Here is a 26716-nt window from a genome sequence, read left to right as displayed (position 1 = left end):
TAAACTCACAGAGCTTGCTAGTGGAGGCAGGGGTTAGGAACTGTGACCCTATGACGTTTGCACCCCACCCTACTCTGCTTATCAGTACAAATCTGGTCTGGGACATGTGTGTGTCCATGCGCATATGTAGATATCAGTCATACACATGATGCACACATATACTGGTCTAGCTGGTGGGCACCTGCACCTGGAGGTCCATGTTTGGGAATATGTGCACATGTGAGTTACATCCACCCAGACAGGCATCTGAGCATGCGTTCTTATGCATTCTGCTGGTGTTTGTGGGTCTCCACCTCACTCTACAAGGCCTCCCTCCCAGTGGAGGGACACTGGCAGCCCATGGCCTAGCACAGGATTCTCAGGGGCTCTGGGGCACCGCTCACCGTTTGGTGCTGGCACCCATTTGAAACAAGGAGAAGCCAATCGTTGCTATCCTCCAGCCCTCCTCTTGCCTGCTGGGCTCCTCTCCTTTGTCCGTTTCCCAGTGCCCTCGTGCTGTCCCAGGCAGTGCTGGTGCAGGTACCTTCCTGGCTGCCTTAGCTCTTTCACTCTTCTCTCCTCCCTGGCCATGCATCCCATAGCCTCCCAGCCACCCTCCTCAATACTCAGGCTCTCAGAGGGCACAGACTCAAGGGCAGGGAGTCTCAAGTCTGGAGAATTTTGAGTTCAGGGTGTTCTTTTGCTCAACAAACAGTGGTTAGAAACCTCATGGGTGCCAGGCCCTGGGAAGACTAAGAGGTTCTCAGTGTGCCCCGAGTTCTCAACACTCAAAAAGGCTTATGGGCTTTGGGTGAGCTTGTAGAATAACCATGTGAAGTCACCCTGCTTCTGCCAGGCTGCTGGCCAGGGTCAGGCCACTCTTTTCCTATTTTTAAGCACAGCCTTGTGGGTGCTTGGGTTGACATGGAGCAGGAAGATGAGATGTCCGAGGGCTGTGTCTGCCTGGCAGTCCTTTCAGCATCTCCTCAGCAGAGTTTCTCCTGTCACCAGTAGAACACAGCCCAGATGCAAACATCAGGAGCAGATGCTGCCCAGATGGCTGCTTTACCCCAGCTGGACTCCTCTGAGGCTTTGGCAGTGGCCAGCCCTGTGCCCCAAGCTGGAGGAAGCCGACTCTCCCCACGGGGGAAGCAGGTAAGGGCTTCTGTCACTTCCCATGACCTGTGCTCAAGCTGGGGAGCACAGACTCAGATAAGCCTCTCAAGGGCTCCTGCCCAGTCCAGCCCCAGGCCTTGCCCTGTGGCACCCAGCAGGCTAAGGGGTCAGAGGAAGGTGGAGGACTTGGGATACCAAGGCTGACCCATTAAGGGGAACATCCGGTGGTGGGGTGATCTGGTGGTAACCATTCCTACAGCCATACACTGAAATCTCTGCTGGGCCTTAAAGACAAACCGTGGGTTCATTTGCAGCCTACAAAGTTCATAGTGGCCTCCTGCGTGGGACCCACACATCAGATCACCTAAGCTGCTGGAACAGGGTCTTGGGGCCATCTTCGACAACTGCACACACCCCGTTACAAAATCAGGGCTGGGGCTGAAGATGAGGCTGCATCCCAGGAGCTGCCACAGAGCATACAGGGCTGTCATCCTACATACTGAAACTTTCACAGACAAACAGAGTCCTTTCGCCTCTGCTAACGAAGCCCTGAATAAGAGTCCCACTCTGGTTACAAAGCCTTGGATCCTGTCCCACCCTGAATCGTCTACCTCTTGGATGGGTTTTATATGGAAAAATCAGTTTAAAGAACTAATTTCGACCAAGCGCGGTGGCTCACACCTGTAATCCCAGCACTTTGGGAGGCCGAGGCAGGCGGATCATGAGATCAGGAGATCAAGACCATCCTGGCTAACACGGTGAAACCCTGTCTCTACTAAAAATACAAAAAATTAGCCGGGCGTGGTGGCGGGCGCCTGTAGTCCCAGCTACTCGGGAGGCTGAGGCAGGAGAATGGCGTGAACCCAGGAGGCGGAGCTTGCAATAAGTCAAGATTGTACCACTGCACTCCAGCCTGGGCGACAGAGCGAGACTCCGTCTCGGAAAAAAAAAAAAAAAAAAAAAAAAAAGAAACTAATTTCCTGGCAAGTATCAAGTGTTTCAAGTATTCCAGCTGGAATTTTGAGCTGACGTTTTGTCATTTCCCTTTTGGTTCAGTAGACAAGAGCTAGGAAGGGAAGAGAGGCAGAAACTACCCACCCATACTTGCCTCACAAACCTAGCAGGGACAGGCAGGATCTGCCCAGCCCTCTGCCCCTGCACACCAGACCCCCTGGCTTCCTCCCAGCCATCCAATCGTTCCCCTCGAAAGGCACCCTGCCCTGGGTCCAAGTCGCTGAAGGAGCGAGGTCTCTGGCAGGCCTGCCACATACGCTTAGGAAACTCTCCACGGACTTGCTTCTTCTTAGGTGGGGACAAAGTCAAGGCCAGGGCAGCGGCCTCTGAAAGGAATGAAGAGGTTGGACTTCGGGGAAGAAAAAGAGGCAAAGGCTGCACAGGTGGAGGCTCTCGTGTGGTTTCCCAGGTCCTTCCAGTTCCCTGTGCACTTGGGAGAAACTCTCCATGCAGAGCCATAAGGAATGGAAGAGCATCTGGTTTCAGTCAAAAGATGAGGGTTTGAACTTGGGCTCTGTTACTTGCCTTTGGGTGGCCACGAGCAAATCCATAACCCTGAGATCTCAGTTTCCCCCATTATTAAATGATGATGAGGTTAGATAACTTCTGAGGCCCCTTCCAGCTGGGATAGTCTAAATTTTATGACTGTCCCCAGCTGGCCCCAGACAGTCTGCCTGCCGACCTCCTGGTGCACGCCTCCTCTCTGGCCTGGCAAACTTCCCACAGCCCTTTGCTTGGCTCTGCCTCCACCCCACCCTTTCTTGCTCGGCCTACTCAACAGCTAAGCCTTATCACATTTGCCAGGACTCAACCCTCCTTTTCCATCAAAATCCCAAAACCAGCTCATCTCCTCTAGGATGTCTGGCTTGAGTAACGTAAGTATTATCTCAAAGTGCTTCTCCTTCCATACAGACAAGATCATCAGCAGGTATTTTTACACATCACCGGTTTCCATTCTTTGTACTGACCTAGGGAGTAAGCGTGTACCTTCTCCCCACTTTGGAGGCAGAGTGGCCTTCCTGGTAATAACTAGTTCAAGCATAAGGCAAAAGCAGTTGATGCGTTCTGAGTGGACTGCTAATAACAGTAGGGTGACCAGCAGCCCGCAAGCATCCCATCAGCTGACTGCAACAGGCATGTCATTGAGCTCAGCTGAGATTAGCCTTGCCTAAATCAGCGGAACTTTATAGGAGATCCAAAGACTCTTAAGAAATAATAAAACTGCTTTTTAAAAAAGTAGCTGTTTTTAATAGTTATTAAGTATTGGGGTGGTTTGTTTTGCAGCAAAAGATAACTGATACAGGTATAAAGCACATGGTCACAAAGGACCTAAGGGGATGGGGTACATATTGGGTGTTGCAGTAGCCTTGGCATTTAGCTCTAGAGCCTATTTGTAGCTCAGAGCTGTGAACATGATGGGCTCAGTATGGGGAGATGATAAAGTACAGGAGAGAAAGCCCCTTGCAAAGTGGTCAGGCACCCGGGCCAGGACAGGTCTAACCATCCTCAGGATGTGGTATGGCCTCCTATTTGTAGGTTAGGTGCAGACAAATGCTCTTCTTTGATGCTTACACGAACCCCAGGACCCACAGAAGGCATTCTGTCTCCCTCAATCCAGGGCTGGCATAGGATTTTAAGAGACAGAGCATTTTCCAGGTAAAAGAGCACTTCTGAATCATACTCATCTAATGAATATGATTATTCATTAGATTATTCATTAGTCCAACGTGGACTATGGGCTCACCACTGTTCTAGGCCTGGACATGTAGCAGTGTGCCTTATGGAGCTGACCTGCCCACGTAACCTAGCAAGACCTTGAAAAGGAGAGAAAAAAGTAATGGGGAAAGGTAACCTCCTTGTGGCAGTTTTAAAATGTCTGCAAATTCTTCTCTCCAAGAGGTGGAACTGAATTTACCTCCCCTTGAGTATGGACTGTACTTAGTGACTCACTTCTAACAAAGTCGGAAGTGATGGTGTATGGCTTCCAAGGGTAGGTCTTAAAAGACACTGCAAGCTCCGACCTGGGCTCCCTCTTCGATCACTAGCTCTGGGGAAGCCAGCTGCCATGCCGTAAAGACACGCAAGCAGCCCCACGGAGAGGTCCACAAGGCAAGGAACTGAGTCCTCCCACCAACAGCCAGTGAGGAGCTGAGGCCTCCTGCCAGCAGCCAGTGAGGAGCTAAGCCTCCTGCCACAGTCACGGGAGTGAGCCTTGGAAGCGGGTCCTCCAGTGTCAGTCAAGCCTCCGAGACTGCAGCCCCTGCCGACATCCTGACTGAAACTTCAAAATCATCCAGCCAAGCTGCTTCCAAATTCCCAGCTGGGAGATGATAAACGTCTCAAGCTGCTAAGTTTCAGGGTAATTTGTTACACGGCAACAGATAACAAATGCGTTCCCTCTCTCCCCCTGCTTTTCCAACTTAATCCATTCCTCCTTCCTTCATACTCACCATAGGCCACATAATGGGGGAACAAGGATGTGACAAGACAGGATTCTGGGGAACTGAGCTCAAAAGGGAAGGTTCTAATGAACACTTGCTCTACTGAAGTGGAAGAAGCAAAAGCTTGTGAGCAGCACCGAGCCTGCACTTGCTTTACCTGGAAGTCCAAGCCCCACATTGGTTTGTGCTTCTTCTGGCTGCCCAGACCCAGGTTAGGGGAGCTAGGAATTTGGAGGGAAGGGTTAAGGGAGGCTGGCCGGACATGCAGACTCACTTGAGCAGGATCTCATACCGGCCGGCATGCCAGGGCTGCACCTTCTTTAGAACCAGGGTGAACACGTCCTCATTCTGAAGCACCTCGTAGTGGCCAGTGTCTTTGGAGAGGGCTTTGCCATCTCGGAGCCAGTGCACAGTAGGAAAGGGGTCACCAGCTATGGCGCAGGAGATGAGGACACTCTGGCCCAGGGAGGCTGTCACCGAGCGAGGCTTACTGATGAACCAGGGCTGGGTGCCATCGTGAGGCTCTGGAAGTTGGCAAAGGGCAGAGCTAAACAGGGAGACCCCTCAGCAGGCAGTGTCCACTCAATTCTCCATGGTGATGAAGGGTGGGAAGACAGCATGTCACCCAAGTAACAGCTTGTCCAAAATCACTGTGATTGGACACACAAATGCAGCACACCCTTCTCGTTGCACATCCATCTCGGATACATTCTCAGAGGATAATATGAGCATGACTGTATATCCAAAGTAAGGGGAGGTAGCCCAGAAGGCACAAGGGCACCAAGCCAGGTGCTAATGATCTGCATCCAATGTGTGTGATTAAGAGTTGTCACTCACTTTATGTGTGCTTAACTTGTCTCTCCTCTTAAATATTGTTGTCTAATGGCAAGGACCCTGTTAAGCCCATAACTCACCTCAAAAGTTATTACTGCCAAATTGTTAAGTATATTACAGATTTCCCTCTTAGTACTCTATGCACCTTGGCACCAGTAACTCAGAGAGGGCAGGGACTTCAGAAAGCTGGGAAGGGCAGCCCCACTCAGTCAGAGCTTGCGATGTTGGACAGGGAGCTGGCCTCCAGGGCTGGGATAGGACTGAGGGAGCAGACGGCCCACAATGGGAACAAAGTAGCCTCATGTGGTTTCCTTGCCTCCAAATCACTTCTGGAGAGGCTGCAACAGCTCCTCCTTCCCACTCGCTCTGAGTGGGTCAGCCTCACCTTGTACCGTGAGCATGGCCTGGGTGCGGACCTCTCCAGCGCTGTTCCAGGCCTCGCAGGTGTATGTGCCCGTGTCCTCCGGGAACACTTCCTGGATACAAAGGCTGTGCTGAGTGCCTCTCTGTTCAAAGTGGAAGTCCTCTGACTCTTGGATCTCGTTCCCATTGTGCAGCCAGATGACCTCAGGGGGTGGATTCCCTGAACCAGGAGGAGGGGAAGGGGGATTGGTCAGGGAGGTCCTCCCCGGCCATGCAGCAACTCTGCACTTAATACAGTGATGTTGGATGAAACACTCCAACAATTCTCTATGCTTCCACTTCCCCATCAGTAAAATAGGAATTCGAACAGGATCTACCTCGTGGGTTTGTCAGGAGGACCTTAAAATTTGAATAGAGCAACTGAGAACATCTTCTGAGATTTGGGAAGTTCTCACAATTTTTTTTTTTTTTTTTTTTTTTGAGATGGAGTCTCGCTCTGTCACCCAGGCTGGAGTGCAGTGGCACAATCTCAGCTCACTGCAAGCTCCACCTCCTGGGTTCATGCCATTCTCCTGCCTCAGCCTCCCAAGTAGCTGGGACTACAGGTGCCTGCCACCACACCCAGCTAATTTTTTGGATTTTTTAGTAGAGACGGGGTTTCACCGTGTTAGCCAGGACAGTCTCAACCTACTGACCTCATGATCTGCCTCGGCCTCCCAAAGTGCTGGGATTACAGGCGTGAGCCACCATGCCCGGCCCATAATCTGGTTTTGTACCAGTCTTCAAATTACCTTCCAGCTACACTGGCCACACTATGTCTTCAAATTAATCTCTTACTGCTCTAGCTATATGGCCATCCTCTTCCTCTGGACCATTTAATCATGAATCCAGAAAATCCTACCCAGAGAAGGCAGAAAAGGGAGGACAAGAGTCTCCATTTCTTTGGGTCCATCGTTTGATGGTCCCATCTGATTTTCTGGTGGATCAATGATGTGAGCGGGTCCTCGGAGAGCAATACTCATTGCAACCAATTTTCATGTTAATCCCTGAGAGACAGCTGCAGAGACAGACCTGACACTTGGACTGTCATAGTGACCTGGCTTCCATCCATGACTTTGAGATCAGAGAGGCCCTGCAGGAAGATGGGTGCAGTGGGCTTGCTGGGGGCCACAGGCAGAAGGTACTCGCTCTTCCCGCTACTCTTCTTTTCTGTGTGGTAGAAAACAGAACGTGGGGTGAACATTCATGCATTCATTCAACACACACAGACTGAATGACCAATTGGTACACGACGGTGTTGATGCTCAGGTTCCCACCAGAAACTGGCAGCTAACAGATAAAGAGTGTTTGGAGTTCCTAGAGATCATTAGGAACGAGATGCCTCCCATTTCTCTGCTTGGCAATGACGATGTTCTTGCCTGATAGCCAAGAATGAACAATGAGCTTTTATAAGTTTGTGAGTTTTTAAAACATTTTATTTATTTTTTCAAATAAATGATACGCTCACATGGTACAAAATTCAAAAGGTACCAAAGAGTATGGAAAGTCTCCCTCCCACCCCATCCTCCGGCCACAAGTCATCTCTCCTCAGAGGCAACGAGTTTTCTGTCTCTTGTTCATCTTGCCAGAGATGATCTGTGTGTGTAACATATAGAAGCAAACAGGCATTTATTTTCTTCTTAAAAAAGTAAATGAAAGCACGTTATACAAAATAATTGACATCTTTTTAATTTAACAATACATCTTGCTATCTCTCATAAGACAGAACTGAAGAGCTTCTCTATCATTTTCTATAATTATATGGTGCTCCATTCCCATCCTAGGAGGTTTTAAGCACCTCATGAAAGCCAAAGACACTACATTCATTAGAACGGCTAAAAAGAAAAAGACATCACATCCCAGGAATTGGCCTTGACAAGGATGTGGAGGAACTTGCAACTCTCATACGTGTGGCAGGTGGTACAGAACCTCCTGAAAACAGTTTGGCAGTTTCTTAAAAAGTTAAACATATACTTCCCTTAGGATCTAGTCATGCCACTCCTGGGTATGTCCGCGAGGGAAATGCAAGCACATATCCATACAAAGTCTTGTACACAAGCGTTCAGAGCAGCTTCATTCAAAATAGCTGCAAACTAGAAATGACCCAAATGTCCATCGACAGGTGAGTAAATAAACAAATTGTGATATATCCACACAATGGAATATTACTCAGCAACAAAAAAGAATGAACTACTGAGGGTACCACAACAGGGATGAATCGCACAATAATTACAGTGAATGAAAGACACCAAGCTGTAGTCCCAGCTACTCGGGGGGCTGAGGTGGGAGATCACTTGAGCCTGGAAGGTTGAGGCTGCAGTGAGTCATGACCACACCACTGCACTCCAGCCTGGGAGACAGAGCAAGACTCTGTCTCAAAAACAAAAACAAACAAACAAAAAAAGGAAGCCAGACAAAGAGAGAGTACATATTGGATGACTCCATTTATATAAAATTCTAGAAAATGCAAAGTCCAGTGACAGAAAGCAGATCAGGAGTGGCGTGGGGCAGGGGACGGGGGGTTGGATTATAAAGGGGCATGAGGAAACATTTGGGGGCAATGAGAAGTTCACTTTAAAAAATCATGGCAAAGGTTTCATGTGTGTGCATATGGCAAAACTTATCAAATTGAACACCTTAAGTCTATGTAGTTTATTGTACATCGATAATACCTCAATAAAAACTGGGAGAAAAAATCAATTTATTTGAGAGAGGGAGTGTGTTGGCAAGTCAAGGAGGGTGAGAGGCCTGGCCCCTCACTCGCATTCAGTTTCTTGTGGAGGTGGGTGAACAGCCTTTCCTCATTCTTAGAATCTCCGCCTCACAGGAGCTGAAGGGGAGGGGGATGCAGAGTGGCTGGCCCTGCTGTCCACCTCTCACAAAGGACAATCCTGGTGCAGGACAAGCCATGGCTGCCCAGCCTCTGGTTTCTCCCTTGGTCCTGTGAGCCAGGCAGCTTGAATCTCAGCAATGCCATTTTAGCATTTTTTTTGTTTTTGTTTTTGGCAGGTGCAGCTGTTGAGAAGGGGAGGGTTAGGATATCTCTAACTTAAACCCTAAGTTTCTGGGGAAAGGGTCACTGGCATTTTGGGTTCTTATCAACACAAGACCACAAATACTAGACCTTCTGCAAGAAGCAGAGTCATAGGGGAGGTTTCCAGGGTATGTAATGTATCTAGGCAGGTCTCACCTCCAAAGTTGCCACTGAATTTTTATCTGTTGACACTGAAAATGAAAGCAGGCCTACTGTAGAACTTTCCTAGCCCAGCCTCTGGGAACCTGGATAGGGAGAGACTGGGAAGGCCCAAGAGGCTGGAGGAAAACTTCCCCCAAAGCAGGTGCAATTGAAGGGCATGGAGCCTGAGTGTGAAAGCAGGTACCCCCCGACGGTACCCTTGGAAGATGGGGCTCTCAGGCTCCTGCTGTTCTCCGGTGCTCCTGACTCAGCATCGCAGCCTTTGACGGAGGGCTGCCAGGGGCCTTGGTGGGGGCTCCGGGAGTGGGCTTGGGGGACACACGATTGGAAAAGGATAGATCTATCTTGTTTCTCTCACTAGGCTGCAGCAGTCAGGAAAGCTGGCTGCCTCGGGAGAGTTGAGGAATTTCCTGTCTCGCACAGACTGAGAAGGCTCAAAGACAAAATGTTTTTGTCTTTCCACAGCACTCCCTGTTCCTGCCTCTGCAATCTCAGTGAGTCCCCAGCCTTACAGAGCTTCGTGCAGATGGGCTCAAATTCCTAGATGCTACGGGAACCTCACCAACGCCAGCGTACTCCCCTTCAAGCCTGTGGCAGTCTCCTCTTCAACCCCACCGTCTCTGGGTTCTTCCCACAGCCCCTGTTTCCTGGTCTAGGGGTTTGGCAAAGCCAAGTCACCCTGTGGGTCTCAGCCATTGGGGACTAAAAGCCTATCTGTCCCTCCCTCCCCTGGGAGCTCAGAAGTATGCATGAAAGGGTGGCCCAGCAGCTGCCTCCCACCAGGCAGCTCACTGGTTCCACCGGCAGCTGTGGAGGGGATCCCGGCGTCAGGCTAGTCTGCCTCGTCTGAAGCCCCACTTCCTCATTGGTCTCTAGGGGGAGTCATGGTATCATCACAGGACTTTGGGTAGTTTTAAAGAGATAATAGGTAAAAATACTTTATACAACCATTATTATCAATGAGAACATTTGTATGAGGCTGGCATGAGAACTGACTCACATTTATCCACTTCGGCTCAATTACGTGATGGGTTTATCAGCAGCCAAAGAACCAATGGAGTCTGGGCCTCACCCAAGGGTTATGGACTCATTTTTATATGACCTGAGGCAAATACTGTTAGGAATACAAATGCATTGTTTAAAAATATCAAGGGATATATCTCAAAGTAAATTGAGGACAAGCTTTCGTTGCACCCCCTCCAGGAGATGAGTGAGTGAACTTGGGAGGAACCGGCTGATTGGCAGACATTTAGTTCTGGTGTCACTCATTGCCTCTGGCCCTGTGTTTTGTTCCCTAAAGCCCTACAGCAAGAATGAAGGGAAGATGGAAATGATTGGGAATGAATGTTCAGAACAAGCCTGTTCTGAGACCAGCAAGGTGGGACCCAATTCCAACTCGCCACTCCACTGTACTGGTGTAGAGACCAGGAGCGACTTAACTAAGGGGAAGTGACTTGGCTAACGTCATGGGGCCAGTGTGGGCAGACCCAGAGCTCATGCCCAGGCCTTCCGACGACAAGGCCGGGATGTTACATAGGCATCTCTTCAAAGGGAAACAGTCTCCTCCAACGGTGCCCATGGTGACCGCTCCAGGACAAACACACTGTCAGCTGACCCATATCCTAGATCCCTGGCAACTGAGAAAAACTAAAGCAGAACAGAGACAAGCCAGGTGAAAAGGGCAACACGTGTGTGTGTGTGTGTGTGTGTGTGTGTATTTCAATTCATTCCAAAGCCAAACAAATTATTCTGGCTCATCTCTGGCCTCTAGACTCTATCAGTTTATGCTCACTCTCATGTGGACTTAGATAAGATACGAAGGGACAGATGGAAACTGGCATTCTCAACACATGGCCCTGGCTGTGTGATCTGAAGCAAGCTTCCCAAAGGAAACCTCAGTGTTCTCTCCTCTAAACTGATGGTAACATAATACTGAAAAGTATGATGTCTACATCATCAGTCTAATGCATGGTAATATTGCAGGGTTTTAGATGATTAAAAAATAACATGTAAAACAGCTAGAACAACACATGGCACACAAGAAGTATAAAAATCAATGTTTTCTGACTTTTCCAACCCAACTGACTCCTTCGGTTGTGGAAATTCAACCTGATAAGAACTACAGTGAGACGCGCCCCTCAAACCAGAACTTTCACGGATGATGATTCCTTATAAAGCCCAGCGCTCCAGGATTCCAAAAGATGCTCACAGCTCATTCAGTGTTATCCGCAACATCTCGGAAGTATTGGGCAGACTGTGTCTGTTTTACAGTGGAGGGAGCTGGGACTCAGAGAAAGAAGCTCGCCTGTCCTAAGGTCCTGCGGCTGCGATGCCCCCCGAGGAGGGGGATGCTGCTGGCGGGGTCCTGGCCTGGGTGCTTTCCCTTGACTGTCCTGGGAGCAGAGGCAGATCCCAATTCTGCGAGGAGCTTTCTGTCATCATTGCCATTCGTGTCCCGAGCTATCCATTATGCTGGGAGTCACTCCTCTCTGCTTATCCTTCAGCCTCCTTCTAGCAACATCCTGGTTTAAGGACCAGGGTCTGAGGCAAAAGGCCCCCAGTGACAAGGTTGTCTCAGAGAGCCCGAGCCTTCTTCGTCTTGGGAGGACACACACTGGCCATGGCACACAAATAGCAAGGGATACTTTGCCGGGACCCAGTGACAGACTTGCCCAGCTCAAATGGGGCCACACTAAATATACCCTGGGTTTTCCCACAGCTGTGCTTCCCGCTGTTCTGCTGAGACTGAGCCCAGAGAGGGCCTTCTTCCTGGCGTGCAGAAATGGCTGAGTCTCCTCGCTTTCCTTGCCTAAGATTAAGGACCTAAAGTGCATTTATCTGTTGCTCTGTTACTTGGTATTAGCCAATTCACTCACGGACTCAGTCATTAAACTGCTACTGTCCCATTTTGACAGAATGGAAAAAGATTGATTGGGCCGTCCTCCAACGGGAAAGACAAGCACAATGACTAAGAATAAGCCAAAGCAGATTGCTGACAAGTAAAAATGATGCCATGTAGCCAAAGCTGTTAATAGGACTTAAGAAAGAGCAAGAATGGGAGAAAGGGAAGAACAGTGAGAGAGCAGAAAAAGAAAAAGAGGGACTGTAAGGAAGAGAGCGGGGAGAAAGGGACGCAAAGGAAGGGGGAGAGAATGAGAGACAGAGACAGATATACGCACTCCCCACTTCATGATTCTATTGACCCATGGAGTTTTCCACCCTTGCCATTTTGGCTGTTTTTGACTCATTAGAAGTTTTTGAAGACAGTTCCTAGTCATGAAACTAAACATGAAACGATTGCTCTGGTGAAGCAAAAGCATCAAACAAATGACCTATCAGGATCCCAGAGCAGCCAAGCAGAAAGCACATGGGCCGAAGCGGGTGGGAACCTGGTGCTGCCCCTGATGGGCTGGGCTACTGCCGGCAGCTGCCATCACCTCCTGAGCATCACTTTCTTCATCTGTGAAGTGAATTTGGACGTGTCAAGTGGAGTTGTTATGAGAATTAAATAAAACAAGCCAGCTTTTCTAGCCAATTAGACTTTTCCTATTGAAACAATTCCTTCTTAAAAACAAATTGATAGTGGTTTTACTTTAAAAATGCTAATATAAATTGATACCCAACATGGCGTTTTGGAAAGCTCTTATTTAGAGGAAGAGTTAGACACCCACAAAACAGGAGCAGTTTATTATCTCTTATACTAATTCTTCTTATAAAATAACCAATAAAGCCTGTTCTTCAAACCCAGCACCAGGAGCGAGGCCTTTAGCTCCTCTGGGACCTGATGCTAGGAACCCACTGCTGCCTTTGTCCTGGGGGCTGGTCACGATCTGGCATCTCCTTCTGCACTACAGTAATTCTCCTGTCTTCCCTCCATGGCCCTTCCTTTTCTTTCTATGGTTTTAGCAGGAAAAACAACTAAATTCTGAATTTCTCCTTATAAGTGTTTTTTTCTACCTGCCAACATTTGCTGGTCAACGTGCTACTTTCTGAAGCCCCATGCTCCTGGATCCAAATTTGCATTCAATGCACGTTTGCCTTAATCTTAGATCTACCAAATATTTTCCTCAGGCTGTGAACATGAGCTATATTCCTTAGTTATTACAATGCAAAATACCATTGCAACAGCAATTCTGATTCACTCCAAATCCCGTTATACTATGGAAATTCAATAGATCACCGATTGGGGGGGCACCGTGGAAGCATAGTTCCCCCACCTTCCTGTATTTGGAGTTCAAAATCTAGCATGGTCCAGGGATCACCACCAGCCTCCTCCTTTCCCTAAATTCCAGGATTGTCAACTCTGGAGGATTCATCAGAGGAGTTACATTCTCCCTGCTGACACGCCACGCAGCCCCTTCCCATTTCCAGGGGGTTTGTGCAAGCTGTAAATCCCCAGGGCATCTGAATTCCCCTTAAACAAAAAGCTGTCTCCTAACCACACAGAACCTTCTTGAAGTCAGCAAAATGGCTACTTTGTGGCATATAAAGGATTTTTCTTCCCATAGCCTTGTTCTCTTTTGGCCTCCCTTCCTTCCAGAACTTAAGAAGCAAATGGGAAGAGAAGTGTGTGAGGAAAAGAATGAAAGGAACCATGACGTATAATATCCCAAAAAAGATCTCTGACCAGTAATGATAGGGTTGCTAGCTGGGAAGCAAGGATCACTGCAACCACAGCCTTTTCACTGTCTTAGAAGTTATAATCACACTCTAAACATAAAGGTATGGCCTCCAAACCACCCACTGTTCCCTCCCAGTGCGGGCCTGGAAACCACACTTTCAGTTCCACTGTCATCACATGGGTCGCGTTTTGCCACTAGGAGCTCAATGCTGCGATTCTGGGTAGCATTGTTGATCTGGGACTCGATGTAATTATGACTGGCTGTGGGCTGTGGAGGTGGAGAGTTATAAAGCTCTATAAGGGCCCTATTAGTCAAACGAGGCTCAAGTTCTATGGTATGGGCACAAACATACACGTATATGCTCAGAAGTCTTTCTGCAACACGAAGAACCCATGTGGTACACAAACCTATTTCTGTACTCAATCTACACAAAATGAAAATATTGGTTATAAATTTTAACATGTAATTAATTGCTTGCCTTCGTAGAGTTAAAAGCTTGTGGACAGATGTTTTGAATAAACTAAGCTTCTTAACATATATAAAAAAGGCAAGTTAAAACTCGTATTTATTCTACTTCAATATATTTCTCTGTAGCCAATATAAGTATTTAAGAAGTTGTCAGCTGGGTGCAGTGGCTCACGCCTGTAATCCCAGCACTTAGGGAGGCCGAGGCGGGTGGATCATGAGGTCAGGAGATCGAGACCATCCTGGCTAACATGGTGAAAGTCCATCTCTACTAAAAATACAAAAAACTAGCCGGGCGTGGTGGCGGGTGCCTGTAGTTCCAGCTACTCGGGAGGCTGAGGCAGGAGAATGGCGTAAACCCGGGAGGCAGAGTTTGCAGTGAGCCGAGATCTCGCCACTGCACTCTAGCCTGGGCAACAGAGCAAGGCTCCATCTCAAAAAAAAAAAAAAAAAAGAAGTTGTCAGTGTTTTTAAGCTTAAGGAGGTCAGGGTCCATACCTTATGTCAACTGGACAGATTGTATAGTGTCCAAAGTACCTGTGCATAACCGGGGAAGACAAAGGAGGTGGCTCCAGGCTGCCCCGCAGAGTGCCTGGTATTAATCTGAAAACAAATTGTGCCTCTACTTATTGCCAAGCGAATGCTGACTTCACTGGTGCCTGTTGTCTTCATTAAAAGTTCTGCATCAAAACAAATACTCTAATAAATATGTTTGTTATATTTTATTATCTATTCTAGAGATCATCTTTTTATCTTTTTAACTTACCCACATTTTATGTCCTTAGATGCCTTTAACAGGCCCACCAGGCCTTCAGTTAAATAAACAAACCATTAGGCTGAGACACTATGTCAAAATGGGCACAACTAGTAGGCTATTAGTAAATCTAGACACTTAAGAATTTTAGCCTTGACAGAGATACTCCAGGGGGAAAAACATTTTAAATATTCTAGCCCAAGGAAGCCCCCGGCAATGACTCAGTCCAAATACTGTGAAATCTATACTGTATTTCAGATCTTCCTGGGCTCTGCAGGGATTTGAATTAATCATCTTTTAGACTCATGCTGGGTCAGGAGGAAGGACATTCATTGCTTCGTTAATCATCGGGGAATTTTTTTCCCTAGCCTGTGTTGGGAAAAGAAGGAATATTTTTTGAGGGACTCTTTTTTTTTTGAGACAGGGTCTTGCTCTGTCATCCAGGCTGAAGTCCAGTGGTGTGATCAGCCTCCACCTCGCAGGCTCAAGCAATCCTCCTGCCTCAGCCTTCTGAGTAGCTGGGACCAGAGGCATGAGCCACCACGCCTGGTGAATTTTTGTATTTTTTGTGGAGATGGTGTGTCACCATGTTGCCTAAGGTGGTCAAGAACTCCTCGGCTCAAGTGATCCACCTGCCTTGGCCTCCCAAAGTGCTGGGATTACAGGCGTGAGCCACTGCACCCAGCTCTGTTGAGGGACTCTTAAAGGTAATTTGCAGATTTCCTGCACACCCTAATGGGCACTGAGCCCCCAGAAAAGCGAAGAATTCTAGGGAATGACTCCCTGCACTGCAGGGGAGGTTCAGCAACCTCTGTGCTCTTGTCCATCTTGGGAATGCCTGCTCCCATGGCAGGCCTGGCTCTACACACCGTGTGAAGTGGTCCCTCCCTGCAGGGAGCTTACAGTCTGGAGAGGAAGATAATTAAACAAGCAAGTAGAGTAAAATGAATGTGAATTTTCATGGAGTAAAATGCTTTCTCCTCACCTCCAGAGGCCCTGCACGGTGTGCCCCCGCCTTTCTGAACTCACTTTCTAACACACTTCCCCATTTACTTTACTGCAGCCAGAGGCTGCCGTCTTGCTGCTCTGACACGGGCCAATCCTGCTCCCAACTCAGGGCCTTGCACTTGCTGTACTGCCTGCCTGGAACTCTCTTTCCCCAGGCCATGGACGCCTCTGAGGCTTCCTTCCTCATAGCACTAAAGATGCACCCTCTCACCCCCTTGATTCACACACCCTGCTCACTGGCTTTTTCTCTTGATAATTATTCCTTTGTGACCTGCTCATGTTAACAGCAGGTGCCAGCATTTAAAATGAGGCCAGGTGCTGATTGCTGCCCACATCCCCATCAGAATGTAAGCACCCTGCAGGCAGGGCCCTCAGCTGTCCTGTCTACTGCAGTGTCCCCAGAACAATGCCTGGCACTGATCAACACAGGCATGCAGTAAAGACTTGTTGATGAGTAAATGTAATACTAGAAGCACGCGGTGTTCAGGGACCGCATTCTGGGGTGATTAGGGTAGGCTTCCCAGAGAAAGTGACATTTGTGGGAGTTTGTGGGATTTGAAGAAGAGAGTCACTGACGAGGGCAGGCAAAGAAAGCATGAAGGGCTGGCCGCAGAAATCATGTCTGAAGGCTGCACCAGCAATCTTGATGATTCTAAAATCTCGGCAAAAGGCGAGAGGTGAGAAAGAGCCCCTGCATCCAGCCTTTGGCACAGTATCTGCTGAGCTCTCAGAATAAGCTTGCTTCCAGCAGAGCTGCCCCTCAATCACCCCCAAGAGAAGACAACGGGAGGGACATGCGTTGCTGCATGGCGCCACCTTGTGGCCAGAGCCCTTGGAAGCAGGCACGTGTGTCTATGGCTTGTGTCTGGCTGGACACCTCCCTCCTCTGATTCTCTGATGGTCTTTCCCTGGCCAAACAAACAAACAATACCGTGGCAAAGTGGATCCTCTGGGAAAAGCCCTCCTCAGTCTTGGCATTTGTAAGGACTGTATCTTGTTTAAAGGTGGGCTCTGCTGGACAATCATAATCACAGCACATACCTATGGAGGGTATGTGCTATCCTATGCTCTGGGGATACTCTGCACATTCATTCACTTAATCCTCACAGTACTGCGACTGTCAGCATCTCCATTTCACACAAGAGGAAGGTGAGGTCGGGTATGCTAACTAACGCCAGGGTGCAGGGCTAGTAAGTGGCAGAGCAGGACTCACACCCAGGCTGCTGGCTCCACATCCATGCTCCCCAACATGGCCCGGTGCCACACTAAGGGCAAGAGAGGGCTGGACCTGGGCAGCTAAGGGAGAGGTGGAGCAGCGGTCAGTGCAGTAGGGAAGAAGCACCTCCACTGCGATCGTCTCCCCCAGCCCATGCTGTCCAGGACCCGGAGCCAACAGGGCTGCCAATCAAGTCAGAAAAACTCCACAGCGGAGGACAGTGCAGGGAGCAGCCCCGAGCCTCCTGAGTGTCTCAGGGCACCACGCCAGGAGTGTCGTTGTGCCAGGCTCACCCTGCTCCAATCCTGTGCCGAGACAGCCCAAACGCTGCCGGGCCTGACCGTGCGGCTGCGTCCTCAGCCTTGTTCACCATTTATGGTATCTGAGCCTGTCTGGTCTTTACAGTCCAGTACATCCCCCACGCTGGGAGGGAGTTCTGCCATGCAGGCCTCTTCTCAGAGCAAATCCAAACTTCCTTGGCAGAGTTTTTGCCTGAGACCTCTCTGTGCCTTTTTTTCTTTTCTTTTTTTTTGATGGGTGGTGATCCTTCAGGCCCCAGCCCCCACAGGCCCGGGAGTCCGGAGGAAGGCCCTAAAGAGTTCTTGATCCTTCGCCTGGGACTCCCACCTCCGGGCTACTCTTAGCTCAGCTGGGTCTCTCTAATCCAATCTAAACACAGGCAAGCCAGGACAGACACTGGATTAGTCCTTGGCTGCGGCTGTGGAGGGAGAGTCTTGGAAAACAGAGGGCTAAGCCACGCGGCCCTACGTGTAGCATTCTGACTCTTGCTGCTCCTTACTAGACTCTGGGGTTGGGCCACGCTGGCCTCCAAGAAGAGCCCCTACGTGGAAGGTGAGTCCTGCTCCCTGGCCCTCAGAGACAAGGCTCTCAGCACTTCAGGTTTCCTCTGAAGTCTCATTATCACAATTTCCTGAGCTCCCCACCTGGCTCCCAATGAGTCATGAAGTTACACCTATGAGGATAAATGGGTAAGTGTGTAAACCAGAATCTGGCTGGCACATTTCCAGAGGCCAGAGCTGGGCTCTGAGCCCAGTGTGGTGGGTTTCCTGGAAGGAAGGGGTGGACCAGTTTCCCAGTAACAACTCCATGCGGAGGCACCTCTTCAGTCAGAGCACCCAGGGAGCGTGCTCACTCCCGGCAGAGAGCTTCATGGAGCCAGCGTCCGCCACATTCTGCACCAGTGCCAGTTCCTTCGTCCCTAAGGGACTGACATTGCCCAGTCCACAGTGGCCAGTCTTCCCCTTTGGGCCAGGGGATGTGCCCTCTGAAAAAGGTCAGGGCATAGGAATGAGCACAGACTTGAAAGTCACAGGCTGTTGGCTCCAGGGGTCAGTTTTGCAAACTAGTGTGATGCGCTTAGGCAAGTTACATTAACTTCCTGAGACATCCAGAGCCTTCTGTCTGAAATCAGGACAGCATCCTTGTCCCCTAGGCTACTGAGGTCTCAGGGAGAGAATAGAGGTGAGGTGAAAGTATTTAACACGGTAAGCCACAAATGTTTCTTCCTCTTCCCTTTTCTGCGAAACTTCCTCCTGCAGCCAGCCTCCCAGACAGTGGCTACTCATACAATACGGAGATGCTCCCGACAGGCCTGAGCCCTGGGGAAGGGAGAGATGTATCCTCCTGCTTGTCTGCTGGGAGGCCAGTCACGCTGCACCCAGTGCTAGCACCAGAGGACCCAGTCATGCACAGAAGCTGGGGGCATAGGCTCAGGGTGAGGGTGGGATCAGGCTTACCTGAAAGCCCCGGACCCAAGAAGCACTTCTGTGGGAACTGTCACCAGGCCTGCTGATACCACAGCCCAGACAGATCTGTCTTGAGTCTGTGGCTCCCTGCAGTTCCTGGGGACTAAGTGCTTGGCTGATGAATGGATGACCATGATAATCAGATTACTGGAGACCAGGCTGCTGATGTGTAAAAACAAGCCTGGGCCCGTGAGTAGAAGGGGGACAGAAAGGGGACAACCTGTGGCCCTCTGGAAGTCTCAATATGCACACTGTGACCCAGGGTCCCCCAGCATGCAAGGAGTCACTGGTGAGGCCACTGTCTGCTCGGGGAATATGTGAGTGCTCTCCCAAGTCTTTCTGTAGTGTGTGAGGTTTTCTTCTGACCAGACCTGGAGCTTCTGGAGCTAAGGGACTCCTCATCTCCTTCCCCCATATCTTTCCGTGGCCCCAGTGGAGTGAGGGGGTGAGGAATAGCCCACCTCTGATGGCAGGCCCTTGTCACTGTGAACTCCTGGAGGTCATCTCCCTCATTTCCTACCTTCAGGTGCAGCACTTTTTAAGGAACCTCTCCTCTGCCCCTAAGAGGCTGCAGCAGCCACTCCTCTGTTACAGCAGCTGCCGCTGGTAATGGTGTGAAGAAGTGCCATGTGCACCTCTGCTCCCTAGATTTTGGCTCATGATACCATTTTCTACAAATGTGCCCTTCCTCCAAAGCAGAAATGTCTGCAGGAAAGGTGCTTCTACCCGAGTGCCCGGAGGCTCCTACCATGGACGGTGACCCGGGCGCTGCAGGACACCTGCCCCAAGGCATTCTCAGCCAGGCAGGTGTAGGTGCCATGGTCCTCTGGCAGGGCATCCTGGATGTGGAGCTCAGCCACGCCAGCCTCGCAGGTGGAGTGGGCGTACTGGATGGGCTGTCCTGTGGAGGAAGCACAGGAAGGCTCAGGCCAGGCAGCACTGGCAGTAGGGACGGGAGCCCCGTCCTCATCAGGGCTGCTGCTGTCATGATGCTGAGGCTTGTCATGCTTGCTCAGATCCATTGAGGGCTAATAATGTACCACGCACATCTCCAGCCAGCAGGACAGAGGCTTATGGGCTGGAGAAAGAGCCAGGGGCTAAGGAGATGAAGGAAAGGGAGTAATTGTGTGGTGGAGGAGGAAGACGGGGCCTGGAGGGGCTGGGAAGGGAGAATCCCGAAGAATTAAGAATGTAGAGGGGAAAAGGACACAGTTTTGGGCATTCTGTGTTAAACAGTCTCCAAATCCACATCCTCAACTTCACAGAATTCTGAGCCTGGAGAGAATCTTACAGGGTCATCTGGCCCATAGTCCAGCCTCAGGCAAAACAGAGCTTTCCCGGGCTGAACATGGGGTGCCCAGCTCTGGATGTCTCCAGAAATAAGGATTCCATTTTCCACTGTAGATATTTATCAAAAAGCAATTCTGCATCCCAATGCTGCAGTTAGGTGCATTTATTCTATGCAATTAGGTGTATTTTAGGGTTCACAGAAAAGGTAAATATAGGGAACTAAAAATGACTCGGCTCCTTTTTTCCAGAGTCCCTTCCATGTGACATGTTCCAGGTCACATAAAGTCCTGCATGGAGACAGGAGTGCATGCAATGAGCTTCAGTGGTTTCCTTAATGCTCTATGTTCCTGGGAGTTTATCATTCTGGGATGTGACTTTTCATTTCCAGGAAAAAAAAAATCTCATTACTGAAGAGTCTGGCCTCCGAGCAGGAATGTGTCCAGCTGCCATATAGGAAGCAACTGTCAGTTTCTTCCCTTGCCAGGCCCCAGGGTCCTGGTTTGCACTTCATAAAATCGGGGGCGGCCAGTGGGGGAGGGAGAAAGGACACAAAGAAGTTGTCTCCCTGCAATGCAGTGTTTTCTTCTGCACATAGCAACACTTCGTGTCTCCATGACAGTTTGGCAGAGATCGGCTAGCACACCATAGGACCAGAGTTTCGGAAAGATTCCTCTCAAACTCCTGCATTTCATAAAAGTGAGGCTGAGGGCTGGGAAAGGCAGGGCCCTGGATCCTGCCACTGAGAGAAGTGAGCACTGCTCTTTGTTTTTATTTTTTGTCACAGTGGTACCCTCCAAACCTCTCTTCCTTGACAATACGAGTGCATTCTCTGACTGCCGCCAATATGTCTCTGCTGTCCCAACATGTGCTGACAAGCCTTTTGAGAGCTCTCCTTTAACTGGAATGTAACTCACTGTGGCCCCACAAATATAGGATGGGGTGGAGGCCCCAGAAAGGAGCTATTGGCTCAGGGCACATCAGAATTGGGAGACATCAGGCTCTCCCAGCTCGCAGGCTGGGTTAAACCAGAGCAGCCAAGGAAACCCAACTTGAGCATGATCGCCCTCTAGTGGAACGGGTGTGGAAACGCTAAGAGTCGCAGAGAACAGTCTTGAGTGATGTAAACTAGGAGACAGCAAGCTATGGTTCCTGGGCTGAATCCGAACTGCAGCTTGTTTTTGTAGCGCCTGCAAGCTAAGAATAGTTTTTACATATTTTAAATGGCCAAAAAAAATAAAGGGAATATATTTCATGACATGTAAAAATTATGTGAAATTCACATTTCAGTATCCATAAAGTTTTACTGCAACATAGCCACATTCATTCTTTCACATACTGTCTATGGCTTACGTAATGTCTATTCTTTTATTTTTTGAGATAGGGTCTCACTCTTATTACCCAGGCTGGAGTGCAGCGGCTAAGTTTTGCTAACCCTGGCTAAGTTTTGCTTTTTTTTTTTTTTTTTTTTTTTGTAGAGACAGTTTCGCTATATTGGCCAGGCTGGTCTTAAACTCCTGAGCTCAGGCAATCCACCTGCCTCAGTCTACCAGAGTATTGGGATTACAGGAGTGAGCCACTGCGCCCAGCCTCCTGTGGCTGCTTTTATACCACAACAGCAGAGTTGAGAGTTGTTAAAGAGGCTGCTGTATGGCCTGAAAAGCTGAAAATAGCTACTACCTGGCCCTTTATAGAAAATGTTTGTTGATATTAGACTCTGTTACTAGTCCTTAATGCCCATATTGCATTCCAGCCACAAGGAGGCTGCCTCCTTGATCCAACAGGACTTCTGTCCTTTGCGGAGGGCTGGGAGGGAAGGCAGACCTCAGTTCTCACTTACCTACCCAAGAAGACTACAAGTAGGAAGACTAGATGGCACTTCCTCTCACTCACTAAAGACAGCATCTAGCAAAGCCTGAGTGAACTACACCAACAAGGAAGGTTCGCAGGCAATACATCAATGACGCAGACACAACTGGGGACTATTTGGTGCATAAGTGCTGGAAGCCACTGTTCGCTCTCTCTCTTTCTTACTTATTTATTTGAGATGGAATTTTGCTCTTGTCACCCAGGCTGGAATACAATGGCATAATCTTGGCTCACTGCAACCTCTGGCTCCTGCGTTCAAGCGATTCACCTGCCTCAGCCTCCGGAGTAGCTGGGATTACAGGCACCTGGCACCATGTCTGGCTAAGTTTTGTATTTTTAGTAGAGATGGGGTTTCATCATGTTGGCCAGGCTGGTCTTGAACTCCTGACCTCAGGTGATCCACCCACCTCAGCCTCCTAAAGTGCTGGGATTACAGGCGTGAGCCACCGCACCTGGCCCACTGCTCTCTTAAGGAGCCTATTCTATTAGATGTGAGAGTGAGCTGAGATCCCAAACCTTCTGTTCCAACCTATCTTCTGATAGATAAAGAAGCTGGTACCCTGAGGGGTGAGGTGTCCAAGGTCACTTAGACCACTCAGCAGTGAACGGTGCCTGTGTCTCCTGACTCTCAGCAGGGCCTCTTTCACCCTCCCGGGGGATCCATCTCATCAATTTAATGGACTGTTCTCAGTCTTTTTAAGTCAGAGTTCTCCCACACTGTTGAAATTAAATGGTCCTTTAAAAAGAAAAGGGTGATAATATACAGCAAATGATTTTTTAAAGGACCTTACTTGACAAAAAAAGAGTTGGCGAGTCTCTATAGGACTATCACTTTAAAAGAATAACTGGTCTGTGAGGCCAGAACCACCTGCCACTAAATAAAAGGTGAGATCCCTCAAGCGACTTCGAGAGTGGTTCATTAGTTTATTAATTTATTTGTTCATTTATTGACTCAAGAAACATTAATTGAGGGCCCATTATGAGTTTGGCCATATGAAAAGAAATCCAACTGCTTGTGCCCCTATGTGTCAGGCATCTCATTATCCACTTTATAGAAATGATCTAACTTAATTTCACGACGACATGATTCCCACCATGCAGATGGAGAACTCAAGGCTCAGACAGGAGTAGTAACTTCCTCAGTCAGTCGGGACCAGGATCCCAGTGCCCATGCTCTCTCTGTGCCCTGTGCTTCCTTCTCATAGCACCGGGATGTCCAAGGCATAAATGGCTCAGAGGGAGAAGTGAGAATTCAGGCACGGCCAAAGGGCCCAGGGGATGGGAGCAGAGAGCTGGAGCAGGGGGCACTCACCATTCAGCAGCCAAGTGATCTGGGGCACTGGAGTCCCCCGTACGGAGCACTGCAGCACAAAATCCTGGCCCTCAATGACAGTGCAGTCCTTCAGGACACTGGAGAAGGAGGGGGCCACCTCCATCACAGCAAGCCCTGTGAGGGAAAAGGACAGGTCAGCTCAGATCACAGCTTGCCCGCTCTGGTGATGCCTGCAGTCACCCCAGCCTCCCAGGCACGCCTCACTGTCCTGGACACCTGGGGACCCTTGGCAGCCTGCCTTTGCCTTATCTCTCTTCACGCTTAGGAAACAGGCAGCGCCAGTGGTGTAGGGACCTGGAGCCTAAAGCAGAGTCACCAGCAGGGGCTTTTTCATAGTCACAAAACACCCTAGCCCTGGGGTGTTTGGAACCTGGAGCCTTCTCTCCTCTGTGATCCAGGTGCCTCCTGTTTGGCCTTGGCTTTTGCTACCCTCGAGCCTCCGGAGAGCTCCTTCTGCCTTGTCGGTCCTACTTCTCCTTTCTAGTGTCTCTTATCTTCTTTAATATGTCCCATCAGTGATTACACAATCTTGTGAATATCTTTTTACTTGTATAAGCCACAGGCCTACAGGTGAGGCCATTTCCATTTTAAATTATTACGATTTTTTTCCAATTCCAGAACTGAATCAAAGGACTCACACGTGCTCCAGTTTTCTAAGCACAGTCTGAGCCCCAGTCTAGGTCAGGGCTCAGAGCTGCCAGGGACCTGGGGATATGCACTAATGGTGCCTGTGTGTAGTTTGAATGCACATTCTGGTTGAGAACTGCTGAGCTGAACTTTCCAAAAGCCTTCTACATCAGTGACTTAGGGGACATTTTCTAGTTTGGGGACCTTAATTAAGAGCAATAGGAATAATCTCTTCTATGACAACCAGAACATGCTGTATGTGTGTCAAGGTGGCTGATAGCTGAGAAAAGGTGGAACTGGATTTGGTGCTTAGAAGATATATCAATGGTGCTTTTCAAGACAGCCTATTCAATACAGAGATGAGAGGAAATGCCATATTATACTGCAGGGGTTTATGGGCAAGAAAACTAATAAAATTTGAGGGCCTACTAGGTGCCAGGTACTTTTCAAGATGTGATTGTGACAATGCCATTAGGTTGTTCTCTTGAGTTCATTTCACAGATGAAGTTGCTAATTTCCCATAGTTGAACTCGATGCTGAAGCCAGGTTTTACAGCCAGCTCTGACTGTACAGTTGCACTTTCTCCTCCAGATCCTAGGGGAGGGTAGGCGATGGGAGGGCAGTGGCAAGACAGAGTGATGGTGTACCTGGACAGGCCTGGCACTGAGGAAGGGTCAGACAGACCACCCGGAGGAGGTGGGGAGGCACCCTCTCCTCCCTTTCCCTTGGCCAATGTTGAACTCCCTCATTAGAGAAATGCCTTTGGGAGTTATCAAAAAGGATATAGGCTTTCATGCAAGGTCAATTTGGGTTAGAAATATATTCTCTTTTACAAGGCCTGTGAACTTGGACAAGTCATTTAACCTTACTAAAGATCAGTATTCTCATCTAGAAAATGGGTATGATTTTCTTATAAGATTGTTGGGATAACTAAGTGAAACAATTCAGGTACAGCATTTAGCACAAAACCTAGCATAGCACATCCTCAGTGAGTGTTAGCTTTTACTATCAAGTAAAAGCTGCACATAGAGACTCCACTTGCAGCAAACATAGTCTAGGGATGAAAGAGAGAGTAGGGATAGAGTAGGAGCTCGAGAGGCTCTCAAGTGGAAGGAAGATTTTCTTTTCTTTTTCAGCATAGGGACAACTAGAGCATGCTTGTAGGGAGAAAAAATAGGTCTCTCAACAAGGGAAGGGGAAAGATTGAAGAAGTGGTGGAGGAGTAAATCATTGTTAGATTAGATCCTTGTGAAGATGGGAAAGGATAGAAAGAGAAGTCTTGGGAAGGGAAACAGACAGGTATTCTGCAGTGTAGGAAAACAGAAAGAGAGAAGTCTGTAGCTAAAAGAACACCCATCAGATGACCTGCTTCATGGTGAACTCATCTGCCAAGAATTAACTAGGATGTTTAGGAACCGGAGAAGTTTTAGAAAAGCGAGTGTCTTCATCAAGAAGATAGGATGTAGAATGGCAGAGTAAAGACCTCTGAAGATCTACTCCTCCATAAAAGCAACAACAATACTGGCAAAAAGAGTCAAAAGCAATGGTTTCAGAATGCCAGAAATTAACCACAGGCTTGCAACATTCTGAGAGCATTCATTAAAAACAAACATCCAGGTGTGGTGGCTCACGTCTTTCATATCAGCACTTTGGGAGGCCAAAGCAGAAGGATTGCTCGAGCCCCAAGTTTGAAAACAGCCTGGGAAACAGCAAGACTCTTGTCTCTACCAAAAAAATAAAATTAAAATATTAGCCAGGCATGATGGCATGTGCCTGTAGTCTCACTTAGTAGGTTGAGGCAGGAGGATTGCTTGAGTCCAAGAGTTTGAGGCTGTAGCAAGCTGTGATCACGCCACTGCACTCCAGTCTGGGTGACAGAGCAAGACTCTGTCTCTAAAAAGTAAAAACAATAAACAACAAAAAAACCCAAACGACAGTACCCTGTCCCTCCACCCCCCAAAAAACAAACAACAACAACAAAAACAAAACACACAGCTGAATCTTGGTAAGAACAGCAAGCTATGTGCTTTCTCACTCTTGTCCCCCTTGCCCCAGCTCTGGGGTAACTCTGAAAACCAACAGTACCTATGGTACTTGTGAAAATCAGCCACTTAGCAAGAGGTAGGATGGGTTCAGAGCTCCTGAAAAACCCCATCCCTAAGAAAATGGTCACTATTTGCCCTGTCTGGCAGCTCCTTCAATAGCTCCATTTTCAGGGTTGTCTTTATTTAACCTGACTCAGAGTTTACTCTGTGTGGATGGCCCCATCTCCAGGGTGTTTGTTAAAAACAATCAGTAACAATTGTTTAATATTACAGCTACTTGAGACAGCAATATCATTTGGGGCTAACAAGAGTCTGATCAAAAAACTTAAAAGGAAAAACTGGGGAATGAGATGTCCAGGACTTTGAAAAACTCTGACAGATTCCTGAGAACTGAGAAGCCCACATGGATGTGCAGGGCTGTGAGCCTGCCCAGGGAAGATGTAAGAAGGCCCTCCTGTCTCACCTTTGGCTGACTTGGAGCTTTGGTGCAAGCAGAAAGTAAAGGCTTGGCCGGGCGCGGTGGCTCACGCCTGTAATCCCAGCACTTTGGGAGGCCGAGGCGGGCGGATCACAAGGTCAGGAGATCGAGACCACGGTGAAACCCCATCTCTACTAAAAATACAAAAAATTAGCCGGGCGCGGTGGCGGGCGCCTGTAGTCCCAGCTACTCAGGAGGCTGAGGCAGGAGAATGGCGGGAACCCGGGAGGCGGAGCTTGCAGTGAGCCGAGATCGCGCCACTGC

At 48.9% G+C, this 26716-nt stretch overlaps 1 protein-coding gene across 5 annotated transcripts in view; it reads right to left on the bottom strand.

Annotated features, from left to right (window-relative positions):
- Positions 1–26716, bottom strand: part of MYLK (myosin light chain kinase) — a 220829-nt gene that overhangs the window by 88925 nt on the left and 105188 nt on the right. For all 5 annotated transcript variants that reach the window (XM_050781565.1, XM_050781570.1, XM_050781566.1 and 2 more), the window contains exons 10-14: positions 23282–23416; positions 19562–19714; positions 6819–6956; positions 5770–5967; positions 4825–5074 (exon numbers count right to left, since the gene is read on the bottom strand). In XM_050781565.1, the coding sequence (XP_050637522.1) occupies positions 4825–5074; positions 5770–5967; positions 6819–6956; positions 19562–19714; positions 23282–23416 (874 nt within the window). The remainder of the gene's footprint in view (positions 1–4824; positions 5075–5769; positions 5968–6818; positions 6957–19561; positions 19715–23281; positions 23417–26716) is intronic.

The sequence above is a fragment of the Macaca thibetana genome, chromosome 2, assembly GCF_024542745.1.
Source record: "Macaca thibetana thibetana isolate TM-01 chromosome 2, ASM2454274v1, whole genome shotgun sequence".
Classification (NCBI taxonomy): Eukaryota; Metazoa; Chordata; class Mammalia; order Primates; family Cercopithecidae; genus Macaca; species Macaca thibetana.
This window is presented reverse-complemented; position numbering and strand designations above follow the sequence as displayed.